The following is a 14,511-nucleotide window of genomic DNA, read 5'->3' on the forward strand; positions in this document are numbered from 1 at the left end:
ACCAGGGGATACCGGGGAGGGGGAGGAGACGCAGGGGACACCAGGGGACACCGGGGAGGGGGAGGAGACGCAGGGGACACCAGGGGACACCGGGGAGGGGGAGGAGACGCAGAGGACACCAGGGGACACCGGGGAGGGGGAGGAGACGCAGGGGACACCAGAGGACACCGGGGAGGGGGAGGAGACGCAGGGGACACCGGGGAGGGGAAGGAGATTCAGGGTCACCAGGGGACACCAGGGGACACCGGGGAGGGGAAGGAGATTCAGGGGACACCAGGGGACACCAGGGAGGGGAAGGAGACGCAGGGGACACCAGGGGACACCGGGGAGGGGGAAGAGACGCAGGGGACACCAGGGGACACCAGAGAGGGGAAGGAGATTCAGGGGACACCAGGGGACACCAGGGAGGGGGAGGAGACGCAGGGGACACCAGGCGACACCCTGGGGAGGGGGAGGAGACGCAGGGGACACCAGGGAGGGGAAGGAGATTCAGGGGACACCAGGGAGGGGAAGGAGATTCAGGGGACACCAGGGAGGGGAAGGAGATTCAGGGGACACCAGGGGACACCGGGGAGGGGGAGGAGACGCAGGGGACACCAGGCGACACCCTGGGGAGGGGGAGGAGACGCAGGGGACACCAGGGAGGGGAAGGAGATTCAGGGGACACCAGGGAGGGGAAGGAGACGCAGGGGACACCAGGGGACACCAGGGAGTGGGAGGAGACGCAGGGGACACCAGGGGACACCGGGGAGGGGACGGAGACGCAGGGGACACCAGGGAGGGGAAGGAGACGCAGGGGACACCAGGGGACACCAGGGAGGGGAAGGAGACGCAGGGGACACCAGGGGACACCAGGGAGGGGATGGAGATTCAGGGGACACCAGGGGACACCGGGGAGGGGACGGAGACGCAGGGGACACCAGGGGACACCGGGGAGGGGACGGAGACGCAGGGGACACCAGGGGACACCAGGGAGGGGGAGGAGACGCAGGGGACACCAGGGGACACCAGGGGACACCGGGGAGGGGGAGGACACGCAGGGGACACCAGGGGACACCAGGGAGGGGGAGGAGACGCAGGGGACACCAGTTTAAAGGTGTAAGAAAGAAAGAAAGAAAGAAAGAAAGAAAGAAAGAAAGAAAGAGTGCAGTAAAGTGCCTATCTGAGGCGGTAATAAACATGGATCCTCGAGGCAGACCTCATGAGGAAATAAAGCAATAAGGCATCTTGCAGTAAGGCATTCATCATTGACAATGGGTGTAAATGATTAATTCAGCCTTTTTTTAATAATGCAAAACACCATGTACCGCGCCCCTAGCTTTAATGATGTCAAATCATCAAATTAGTAGAAATAATAATAATAATAATACTTGAATTCATATTCAGCGCCTTTCAAGAAACCCAAGGACGCTTTACAACACAGAAAAAACTAACTACAACAAACTAATTGCCAAAAGCCTGAGTGAACAATGTCTCTTCACCAAATATTGGTGCAGTGGCTGATTTATGATGAAATAAATGGTCCTTGAATTAGGGATGCACCGAAAGGGAAATTCTTGGCCGAAACCGAATACCGAATATAGGAAACAGTTGGCCGAAAACCGAATACCGAATAGCCGAATACAGCTTTGTTGTAAAGCTACCTGATTATGGCAAAATACATTTATGGATACGATTATGGATTTTCATAATCGATTCATCGGGCGATTATTTAAACGATTAATCGGATTATGGCCCCTTTTTTGCAATTACCTTTAAAAAAATGCTTCAAGTTATTGTAGGCATGTTGTAACTAACAATAAAGACAATAAAAATGAATACTCCTTCAAAATTTTTATTTTACCCCCTTTTTAATACAATTTGATTTCATTGACATTCCTTGTACTTGTAATGATACTGTAATCTGTAATGTTGACTGTGTATAGCTGACTGTCTTTCTTCCCATTTCTATCTCTGGGACCCCAATTTATTTTTATTTCTATTGTAAAAATCAATGTAAATTTTGAGAGTGTATTTGGTTCCATTTTTGCACTCTGTTACAGACCGGCCCCACTTGGTTTACTTCCTAACTATCTATAATTTAGCTGGAACTCCCACTATGAGAACCACTGTCCTACACAGTGTGTGGGCACGCACGCACACGCACGCACAAACACACACACACACACACACACACACACACACACACACACACACACACACACACACACACACACACACACACACACACACACACACACACACACACACACACACACACACACACACACACACACACAATAGCATGCTAGCTGATAGGGGAAAACGTTCTTATTTAGCAGCCATATTAGCATGTTCTCTAGGCTCTGGTATCACATATGCCAAAGTTAAACAGCACTGAACAACTGATCATTGTTAAGCAAAACGTTCACGGACGTTCTGCTTCTGCTTTTGCCCTGCCTGTGCCCACTTCAATGCGCTGCTGAGATTACACACAGGTGGAACAGATTTGAGGAGCTAACGAGCAAGCTACTGCTAGTGTTCGTCGTAGCCTGCATGCAAACTCACAGATTCAGACATTGGGGAGCATTTTTTGTCATACGACAAAAGAATAGACAGTGGCGGTGCTCACAAATACCATGTTTTGGGACCTGTTGATGAGCTCGCAGATTTCGCGGAGCGCATCGCAGCCACAGCACAGAGCAACTTGACGCTGTGTGTGTGTGTGTGTGTGTGTGTGTGTGGGGGGGGGGGGGGGGGGGGGGGGAGACTGAAGTTGGGAGAGAGAGAGAGGTAGATGCGGAGCGCTCTGGTTACGTTCAAGACAATCGCGTGTTGTGTTTATACCGACCCGGTGTTTTGACTATTCGGTGATATATTTTCGGCCTATTTGAGCCGAAACCGAATAGGCCGAAAATACATTTTTAGCCATTTTCGGCCGAATATGTTCGGTGGCCGAATTTTCGGTGCATCCCTACCTTGAATACATCGCTAAAGTCTTATCCACTGCTGTGAATGTGATGACATGTAAGATGAGATGTGTTATGGGAAAGGTGACAGATAATGAAGTAATGACATGTAAGATGAGATGTGTTATGTGAAAGGTGACAGATAATGAAGTATATAGTGAATGATATGGTTCAAAATTTTAATCTTAAACTAGAGTCAGCTCTTGATATAGTGGCTCCTTTGAAAACAAAAAAGAAACATAACACCAGAGTAACACCCTGGATAAATGAGCATACACGCTCACTGAAGCAAGAATGTCGTAGAGCTGAGCGAGCTTGGAGAAAAAACAAACTCACCATCCACCTAGAGATTCTTAAAAAGTCAACAGTCGCCTATAACAAAGCCTTGCGTCTAGCAAGGCAGGCATATTTCTCTGGCATTATTAATGAGAACAAGAAAAATGCCAGAGTCCTATTCTCTACCATTGAACGACTTTTAAACCCCCCCCCCCCCCAGTCCTACAAGCAGTCATTCCCGGCCTCTAAAGCTAAGTGTAATGAGTTTGCATGCTTTTTCGATAACAACATTTTTAACATTAGAGCTGATATTATGAATGATGTTGCTGCTAGCGCAAACCTTCAAACAGCAGCTAAGGGTCCCAGGGTAGATCTCTCCAGGGGGAGCCTATTATCGTTCTGCGCAATTGATGAAGACGAACTCCGCAAAACCATATCACAGATGACATCATCCTCCTGTTCATTGGATACAATTCCCACCACCTTTCTCAAAGAGGTCTTAGACAGTGTGATTGGGGATATCCTAAAAATTGTAAACAGCTCTCTACAATCAGGCGTCTTCCCAGACTCACTGAAGACTGCTGTAGTTAGGTCCCTACTCAAGAAACACAATCTTGATCCCTCTGTTTTGGGTAACTATCGACCCATTTCAAATCTACCCTTTCTGGGCAAGGTTTTAGAAAAATGCATCTTCCATCAATTGGATGTGTTTCTACAGAACAATAATGTGCACAACAAATTCCAATCTGGCTTTAGGAAAGGTCACAGCACAGAAACAGCACTTGTAAAAGTAATGAATGATCTTCGGGTGTCTGCTGACAAGAAACATGTATCCGTTCTCTTACTTCTAGATCTAACGGCTGCATTTGACACGATTGATCATTCAATTTTAATACAGCGTCTGGAGCACTGGATAGGCCTGTCTGGTACGGCCCTGTCCTGGTTTTCCTCCTACCTATCAAACAGAAGTTACTTTGTCAATCTAGCCGAGTTTGACTCAGACAAACACGACATCAGTTCTGGTATTCCACAGGGCTCGATTCTTGGCCCTCTGCTTTTCTCCTTGTACATACTGCCATTGGGCGAACTCATTACCAATCACGGAGTCAATTTTCATTTCTATGCTGATGATACCCAACTATATATTTCTGTGACTCCAGATGATCCCTGTGCTTTAGATCCGCTGTTGACCTGTCTGTCTAGCATCAAATGTGACCAAATTTGACTGGGAGACTGGGATTTTAGTCTCTCAGTCAAATCTGGTCACAAATGTTGGATGAGTGAGAACTTTCTCAAGCTAAATGAGGATAAGACAGAAGTTCTCATAATCGGTTCTAGTGAGCAGAAAGAATCAATAATAAGCAGACTTGGCAACCTGACTGTAGAAAGTAACAGTACAGTAAAGAACTTGGGGGTTATTATTGATTCTGAATTGAATTTTAATTCACACATTAATCATGTTACCAAGATTGCCTTTTTTCACCTTAGAAATATTGCACGAATCAGAGCCTATTTGTCCTTGGACGATGCAAAAACGCTAATCCACGCCTTTGTTTTTTCTCGGCTTGATTACTGCAATGCACTTTTTTCAGGACTGCCTAAGAAAACAACTGACAGATTACAACTTGTCCAAAATGCAGCAGCCAGAGTTTTAACTAGAACTAAGATGAGAGAACATATTACTCCAGTTTTGGCATCACTGCACTGGCTTCCGTTTGCTTTTAGGATTGATTGCATTACTGCTTGTTTTTTTTTGTTTTTTTTCACTTAATTTTTATTGAAGGAAAAAACATACACAACTGACAAGACAATACGGAAAGAAAAAAGACAAAAAGTAAACGAAAAAAAAGGCTGCATTTCTCATATTACAAAAAAACTTTCAATGAAATCCAATTGCAATATCGCTAGGCTGAGAGAAGAAATTCCACTTATCCCACTTTTTATAGAATTTATCCTCTTGTAGTCTAAGTATGAATGTTAGTTTTTCCATAGAATACAGTTCCTCAATAATGTCCATCCATTGATCTTTCGTTGGTGGGTCCTGCTGGCACCAGCGTCGTGTGATTGCTTTTTTACTTGCTGCTAAGAGGATCTTGATTAAATATTTATCATGTGTTAGAAACTCTTCAGGGATATTTCCCAACAGTAGAAAAGAAACAGACAGAGGTATCTCAAAACACAGAATGGTCTCCAAGGTGGAATGGATGTCCTGCCAGTATTTCTGAATTTTAGGACAAGACCAGAAAATATGAGCGTGGCCCGCTCCCTTGTGGCCACACTGTCTCCAGCAAGGCTGATCTGTTTTCAGTTGTCTCGATTTAATTTTGGGGGTAATAAAAAATCTCATTAGGTTCTTCCAACAGAATTCTCTCCACATTCTTGAATTGGTGGATGTAATTTGTGTATTGCACATGTTTGCCCATTCTTCTGATGTGATGGTAATCTCCAACTCTTTTTCCCAATTAGTTTTAATGTACTCTGTGGAGTTGACCCTAGCTGAAACCAGGGCATTATAAATACTGGATACTACTCTTTTGGACTCATGCTTATATGCCTGAATAAAAACCTGTATGAGATCGTTTGAGGCCACCGGCTCGGATGCTTTCACCTCCCCCATGAAGTACTCTCGTATTTGGAGGTATCTAAAAAAGTCCTTGTTATCTATGCACATACACATATCTTTCAATTGTTCAAAATTCAATAACACATTGCCTTTCATGGCAGTACTGTAAGAGGAAAAACCATACCGAGCCCATCGCCTGAAAGTTTGATCATACACACCAGGCTTAAAATCTGGATCGTAAGCGGGCCACTTCAACACCCTGATTGTCCTCTCCATTTTGAACTGTTTCACGACTTTGAACCAAGTATTTAAAGTAAATATTGTGAATGGGTCTAAAATGTCATAGTATGACTTAGCCTGGTCTTTGTTCCCAATTAAAGACTGAATAGGGATGTTGATTGATTTAATTTCCAAAGCTTTCCATTTTGCCTCGCATTTATCATCACACCAACATATTAAAGGTCTTAATTGTGACGCATAATAGTAATCCCTCAAATTTGGAAGGGATAGTCCCCCTCTTTCTTTAGGGAGTTGTAAAGTTTGGAATCTGATTCTCGGTTTTTTTCCGTTCCAGATAAATCTAGATATCATTTTGTCCCATTCACAAAACTGTTTGGCAGGCACCTCCACTGGTAGAGACTGAAAGAAATATAATATCCTAGGTATAACATTCATCTTGACTGCTTCTATTCTAGAACTTAAGTCCAAGGGTGACAGAGACCATCTCTCAATATCTTTTTTAATTTGTGTGATTATGGGTTGATAATTTGCTTCATAGAGTTTAGATAGGTCCTTAGTCAACCTTATTCCCAGATATTTAATTGATTTAGAGTTCCAATTGAAAGGGTAAAGCTCTTTTGTTTCCTTTGAGGGCTTATAATTATAAGAGAGTATCTGAGTTTTATCCACATTGAGTTCATAGCCTGAGAACCGACCATACATTTCCAAGGAGCTCATTAATTTGGGGAGGCATCTATCCGGATTTTTTAAATAAATTAACAAATCATCTGCATATAAAGCCAGCTTCTGCTCCTCATCATTTATAGGGATTCCTTGTATTTGAGGGTCTTCTCTGATTGCCTGGGCCAGGGGTTCTATAAAAATGGCGAACAGTCCTGGACTGCAGACGCAGCCTTGACGGACGCCACGTGACAGAGTGAATTGGTTCGATAGGTGTCCATTTATTTTAACTCTTGCTGTGGGTTTTGTGTACAAAGTTTTGAAACACTTAATTGATTCTTCAGTAAAGCCAAATTTTTTAAGTATCAGGAACAGGAAGTCCCACGAAACAGTGTCGTATGCTTTAAAAGCATCGAGGCTTACTAAAATAGAGCTTATTTTATGTTGTTTTATGTGGTTCATGACATGTAAAGTCCGCCTTATATTGTCTTGTGTTTGGCGGCCACGTATGAAGCCAGTCTGGCAAGTTTCGATGATCTCGGACAAAAAGGTGTTCATGCGTTGGGCCATGATTGAGGCATATAATTTATAATCAACATTCAGAATAGATATTGGCCTATATGAGCCACATAGGGCCTTATCTTTGCCCTCCTTAGGAATCACTGTTATAATTGCTTCGCTCCATGAGGGAGGGATTACTCCCTCCTTAAGAGTAAAATTAAAAGATGTCAGGAGTAAAGGCAAGATCTCAATCCGAAAGGTTTTAAACCATTCTGCTGGTAGGCCATCACTGCCTGGAGATTTATTTGTTTTGAGATTAGAAATTGCCTTATCTATTTCCTCTATTGTTATTTTGGCAGTCATGATTTTGTTTTCGCCTTCTCCAATACAGGGGAGGTCTAAAGAATCCAGGAAAGATGTTGCTGCTTCCTTATTCACTTGAAATGGTTGCGTATACAGATTTTTATAATATGTCTCAAAGGTTCCCTCGATATCATCCAGATTACTATAAATTTCTCCTGTTTGAGGATCTTTAATTTTATGGATTGCGTTATGAGTCTGTTGTTTACGTAGCCGCCTGGCCAATATTTTCGTAGCCTTTGGGCCTGATTCATAAAAAGTTTGTTTAATAAATCTGCATTTTTTCTCATAGTCATTCTTATAGACATCGTCAATTTCCTTTCTAATACCCTTAATCTGATGTAGTAACTGATTATCTTGCTTGTCCTTATGTTGTTGTTCCAATTGTTTTAATTTTGTGGTTAATTGTTGATGTTTGTAATCCTTTGCCTTCTTCAAAGTTGAAGCAATGGCAATCATCTTTCCTCTAAGTACTGCTTTAGCAGCATCCCATAGTATCACTGGGTTCACCTCACCATTATCATTGTCCTGTATATAAGTTTTAATATCGGATTTGATGCTCTCCGTGAGTAATTTGTTATTTAGAATACCTGTATTGAGTCTCCATAGCGTATTTCTTGGTCTGCTGTCCAGATGTAAAGTCAAATAAACAGCAGCATGGTCAGATATATCAGTTGAACCCAATGAGCAATCTCTTATTCTATGTCTGTCACCCTTGAACATGAAAAAATAGTCAATTCTCCTGTGTACAGAATGAGGCACTGAAAAGTGTGTGTAGTCTCTCTCGGACCTGAAAAGTGTGTGTAGTCTCTCTCGGACACTGCTTGTTTTTTAATGTCGTTGCCTTGCTTTTCTTTTATTCTCCATTGTTCTGTAAAGCACTTTGAGCTGCATTTCATGTCATGAAAGGTGCTATACAAATAAAGTTGTATTATTATTATTATTATTATTATTATAATGACATGTAAGATGAGATGTGTTATGTGAAAGGTGACAGATAATGAAGTAATGGCATGTAAGATGAGATGTGTTATGTGAAAGGTGACAGATAATGAAGTAATGACATGTAAGATGAGATGTGTTATGTGAAAGGTGACAGATAGTGAAGTAATGGCATGTAAGATGAGATGTGTTATGTGAAAGGTGACAGATAGTGAAGTAATGGCATGTAAGATGAGATGTGTTATGTGAAAGGTGACACATAGTGAAGTAATGGCATGTAAGATGAGATGTGTTATGGGAAAGGTGACAGATAGTGAAGTAATGGCATGTAAGATGAGATGTGTTATGTGAAAGGTGACAGATAATGCCAGTAGTCTCAGGAAAGAAAGCCGGTGTACCGTACAGTATGCACTGCTTTCAGCACAGATAATATGATCTTCACTCAAATATTCACACATCATTTACAGGGTTCCAGGCCAGACCCCTGGGCTGGAGCCCCCCAAAATGTGTCCCACATCCGTATGGTCCACATAGATACAAAAGGACAGCCGTAAACTAAAAATGCCGGGACAACACTCCACAAGTCCCAGACTCTTCTCCCTTCTCTAAAACACCCTGGACAACGCTCCACACGTCCCAGACTCTTCTCCCTTCTCTAAAACACCCTGGACAACACTCCACACGTCCCAGACTCCTCTCCCTTCTCTAAAACACCCTGGACAACGCTCCACACGTCCCAGACTCTTCTCCCTTCTCTAAAACACCCTGGACAACACTCCACACGTCCCAGACTCCTCTCCCTTCTCTAAAACACCCTGGACAACGCTCCACACGTCCCAGACTCTTCTCCCTTCTCTAGAACACCCTGGACAACGCTCCACACATCCCAGACTCTTCTCCCTTCTCTAAAACACCCTGGACAACACTCCACACGTCCCAGACTATTCTCCCTTCTCTAGAACAGCCTGCACAACGCTCCACACATCCCAGACTCTTCTCCCTTCTCTAAAACACCCTGGACAACACTCCACACGTCCCAGACTCTTCTCCCTTCTCTAAAACACCCTGGACAACGCTCCACACGTCCCAGACTCTTCTCCCTTCTCTAAAACACCCTGGACAACGCTCCACACGTCCCAGACTCTTCTCCCTTCTCTAAAACACCCTGGACAACGCTCCACACGTCCCAGACTCTTCTCCCTTCTCTAAAACACCCTGGACAACGCTCCACACGTCCCAGACTCTTCTCCCTTCCCTAAAACACCCTGGACAACGCTCCACATGCCCCAGACTCTTCTCACTTCTCTAAAACACCCTGGACAACACTCCACACGTCCCAGACTCTTCTCCCTTCTCTAAAACACCCTGGACAACGCTCCACACGTCCCAGACTCTTCTCCCTTCTCTAAAACACCCTGGACAACGCTCCACACGTCCCAGACTCTTCTCACTTCTCTAAAACACACTGGACAACACTCCACACGTCCCAGACTCTTCTCACTTCTCTAAAACACCCTGGACAACACTCCACACGTCCCAGACTCTTCTCCCTTCTTTAAAACACCCTGGACAACGCTCCACACATCCCAGACTCTTCTCCCTTCTCTAAAACACCCTGGACAACACTCCACACGTCCCAGACTATTCTCCCTTCTCTAGAACAGCCTGGACAACGCTCCACACATCCCAGACTCTTCTCCCTTCTCTAAAAAACCCTGGACAACACTCCACACGTCCCAGACTCTTCTCCCTTCTCTAAAACACCCTGGACAACGCTCCACACGTCCCAGACTCTTCTCCCTTCTCTAAAACACCCTGGACAACGCTCCACACGTCCCAGACTCTTCTCCCTTCTCTAAAACACCCTGGACAACGCTCCACACGTCCCAGACTCTTCTCCCTTCTCTAAAACACCCTGGACAACGCTCCACACGTCCCAGACTCTTCTCCCTTCCCTAAAACACCCTGGACAACGCTCCACATGCCCCAGACTCTTCTCACTTCTCTAAAACACCCTGGACAACACTCCACACGTCCCAGACTCTTCTCCCTTCTCTAAAACACCCTGGACAACGCTCCACACGTCCCAGACTCTTCTCCCTTCTCTAAAACACCCTGGACAACGCTCCACACGTCCCAGACTCTTCTCACTTCTCTAAAACACACTGGACAACACTCCACACGTCCCAGACTCTTCTCACTTCTCTAAAACACCCTGGACAACACTCCACACGTCCCAGACTCTTCTCCCTTCTTTAAAACACCCTGGACAACGCTCCACACGTCCCAGACTCATCTCCCTTCTCTGAAAGACCCTGGACAACGCTCCACACTTCCTAGACTCATCTCCCTTCTCTAGAACACCCTGGACAACGCTCCACCCGTCCCAGACTCTTCTCCCTTCTCTAAAACACCCTGGACAACGCTCCACACGTCCTAGACTCATCTCCCTTCTCTAGAACACCCTGGACAACACTCCACCCGTCCCAGACTCTTCTCCCTTCTCTAAAACACCCTGGACAACGCTCCACACGTCCCAGACTATTCTCCCTTTCGGCTCCAAAATTATGGAATGTACTTCCCATTGCAATCAGAAGTGCAGACTCACTCCCTGCAATCTTCCATCGTAGTCTGAAGCATTCTATTGAAACTCCTGAAGGAAGACATTATTTGGAATGAGCATCGTCTTCGTCATGTGTGGAAGTTATAATTTCACAGCAGATTTAGTGCAACAATACCTCAGTGAAAGATTAATGTCCACTTTACTGAGAGCAAAGACTCATTCACAACAGAAATGTTATTATTTTATCAATGGACTTGAGGTGAGGCGACATAGATGTATTTAACCCCTGGTTTAATGAGCAGAGACAGTAATTACTAGGAATTACAGAAGTAGGAAAAGATTCAGGTAAAAAAAAGCACAAAAAAGGTTGTGGTCATGACTATCTTTACCATATAGGCCTACGTTTGTGTGACATTATGGAAAACCATACAAAAACATGACAAGGCGGACATAAATCAGTCTTTCTGAGATATGATGAAGAAATGGTACAACTTTGTGAAAATGTTTATTGGCGTGAAATCTTTAAATCAAATAATCAAATCTGTGTAGTAAGTATATTACACTGTTATCTCAGCAGCAAATCATGTGTTTCAATCATCTTGATTTGTTGATCTGAGAGGGAAAGTTAACGTTAATGGAAGAGATGCTTGAAGAAATACAAAATGTGTACAGTATAGTATAGTCAGCACCATTTCCCTCCTCCAGAGACAGTTTATCATCACATGAATGAATTGAAGAACTATTTAAATGTAAATTCTCTGTAGCAGAGGTGAGTCATTATTGGAACCATGGACCATGCTCCACTCTAAAACAATGACACGTTTCACATGCTGTCACTTTCTTTCTCTCCACAAATGCTCTCTGAGTGGTCTTTAACCCATTTTGGACCGAGGTCGATTAAAAAATAAGGCTTCTAAATCCTACATTTCTTCTGAATAACCCATGTTTCTATGTCAGTGGTGCTCAACCTTTTTCATGTCAAAAAGGAACCCCAGAATTATCTCTATTGGGCCACAGACCCCCATCTCAAAATATGTAGTTCCAGGGACCCCCCCAGCCCCAGAAGCCAATATTTTAGTTGAAAATGTTCGCTCTGAAATATATATTCAAAGATTTGCGCCACATTTTCACGACTTTAAGAAAATAGCAGACCTACAAGCTCGTAGTGCGCCACTCGATGGCGCGCTATGAGCTTGTAGATCTGCTATTTTTCAATAGCTAAAGTAGAACAGAATGCCTATAAAACACCAAAAGGGGTTCCCAACCAAGAATGGGTTAAATGTCTACTTCAGTATGAATCAAAATGTTCACGACGGAGGTGACTGATAGTCACTCACACCCTCCGAGCTGCACATGGAGGGCAGCCTTTCAGGATGCATGGAGGGGGCTCTTGTTTGTTTTTCCTCCTGTGAGACTGAGGTGTCTGGGATCCATTCTTCAGTTTGATGACCATCATTGAGCAACACTGAACACTGAACTCAGGGGAAGCCAAGAGCACGACTGGAATGACCTCTAGAAACAACATGTCAAGAAATGTTACTGGGTGGCAGCCTGCAGCTTGCCAAGTCTGTGCAGCATCTGAGCCACGGACCACCATTTGATGACATTTAGCCTCTCAGACCCATCTGAGCCACGGACCACCATTTGATGACATTTAGCCTCTCAGACCCATCTGAGCCACGGACCACCATTTGATGACATTTAGCCTCTCAGACCCATCTGAGCCACGGACCACCATTTGATGACATTTAGCCTCTCAGACCCATCTGAGCCACAGACCACCATTTGATGACATTTAGCCTCTCAGACCCATCTGAGCCACAGACCACCATTTGATGACATTTAGCCTCTCAGACCCATCTGAGCCACAGACCACCATTTGATGACATTTAGCCTCTCAGACCCATCTGAGCCACGGACCACCATTTGATGACATTTAGCCTCTCAGACCCATCTGAGCCACAGACCACCATTTGATGACATTTAGCCTCCCAGACCCATCTGAGCCACGGACCACCATTTGATGACATTTAGCCTCTCAGAATAGAGCTGCCGTATACCAATTTGGTGTAAAATAAATTTTTTTTTTGAATGAGAATAGTTTTTTTTAATAGTCAGGAGTTTTTCTAGAGCTGCTTTGCTGTGGCCGTCTTGCTGTGTAGGCATGCAGTGTTTTGCCTTGAAATCCGAGGAAAGTCTGTGAAAAACCGCGAAAACCCCCGAAATGTCGACTCGCTGCACATGCCATAATAATCTATGGGGTATGGCGTTTTTCATTATCCATATTATTATGATGTTTGACTATACATCAGTATTTCCACTTCTACAAACCCTTATATTCTATCCCACAGCGGTAGTTGCACTCAATGCTGCTAAGAAATTATCTGTTTCTGCGACAATTTCTGCTATCTTAAGTGCAATAAGGGTTTGTTGTGCAATAACAGCTAAAATGTCTGTGCATTAGTGCTACAGGGGTTGTGCAATAACAAGAAGTCATGTGTGTTTTGTTTTAGCTTTATGTTGTTTTGTGATATGATGCACTGATTGGTTGGCACTTTTAATTTCGTTGTACACGTTGCAATGACAAATAAAGATCTATCTATCTATCTATTATGACAAGAGGAAACCACACTTGCAAATTGCTCTTTCATCACTATAGTTTCCTTTCTTGTTGTCAGTGTTCCTGAATAAAGAGATATTTTCTCTATTTATAATTAAACTGACACACAGGAGCCCCAGTTGATTACTCTGTGACTGAAGAGCCTTTGATTCATTCATGTTCTGTTCCGGTTGTTATAACTGGAACAATCTGCTACCACAACACCACAGAACATCATCATGTTATACTGGAACAATCTGCTCCACAACACCACAGAACATCATCATGTTATACTGGAACAATCTGCTCCACAACACCACAGAACATCACCATGTTATACTGGAACAATCTGCTCCACAACACCACAGAACATCATCATGTTATACTGGAACAATCTGCTCCACAACACCACAGAACATCACCATGTTATACTGGAACAATCTGCTCCACAACACCACAGAACATCATCATGTTATACTGGAACAATCTGCTCCACAACACCACAGAACATCATCATGTTATACTGGAACAATCTGCTCCACAACACCACAGAACATCATCATGTTATACTGGAACAATCTGCTCCACAACACCACAGAACATCACCATCCAAATTACATTCAACTTTCAATTGTTTTTAATAACACATTTCAAGAATTTTCAAAATTCTGTGTTGTGGGTTTGTCTCTCTGCTGTGAATTCTAGGAATTATATCGAAAACCACAGGAGCGATTCGCTTCAAATTGTGCAGTGCCTGGCGTGAAGTTGATCGGATCAGCAGTTCTCCAGAAGAAATATCTATAAATCTACAAATTACCAAATATAGAGATCCACTGATGCCATCAATATGATGTCATAC

The 14,511-nt window shown here is 43.8% G+C and overlaps 1 protein-coding gene across 1 annotated transcript in view; it reads right to left on the minus strand.

The window, feature by feature from the left end:
• Positions 1–380: 380 nt before the first annotated feature.
• The window catches only part of LOC310854608 (monoacylglycerol lipase abhd6-A-like), a gene marked incomplete at both ends in the record, with an annotated part of 41,615 nt that continues 27,484 nt past the window's right edge, over positions 381–14,511 (minus strand). Inside the window, one exon of the mRNA XM_083759283.1 lies at positions 381–441. Within this exon, the coding sequence (XP_083615409.1) occupies positions 381–441 (61 nt within the window). The remainder of the gene's footprint in view (positions 442–14,511) is intronic.

The sequence above is a fragment of the Protomyctophum parallelum genome (genome assembly GCF_964188405.1).
Source record: "Protomyctophum parallelum genome assembly, chromosome: 2".
Lineage (NCBI taxonomy): Eukaryota > Metazoa > Chordata > Actinopteri > Myctophiformes > Myctophidae > Protomyctophum > Protomyctophum parallelum.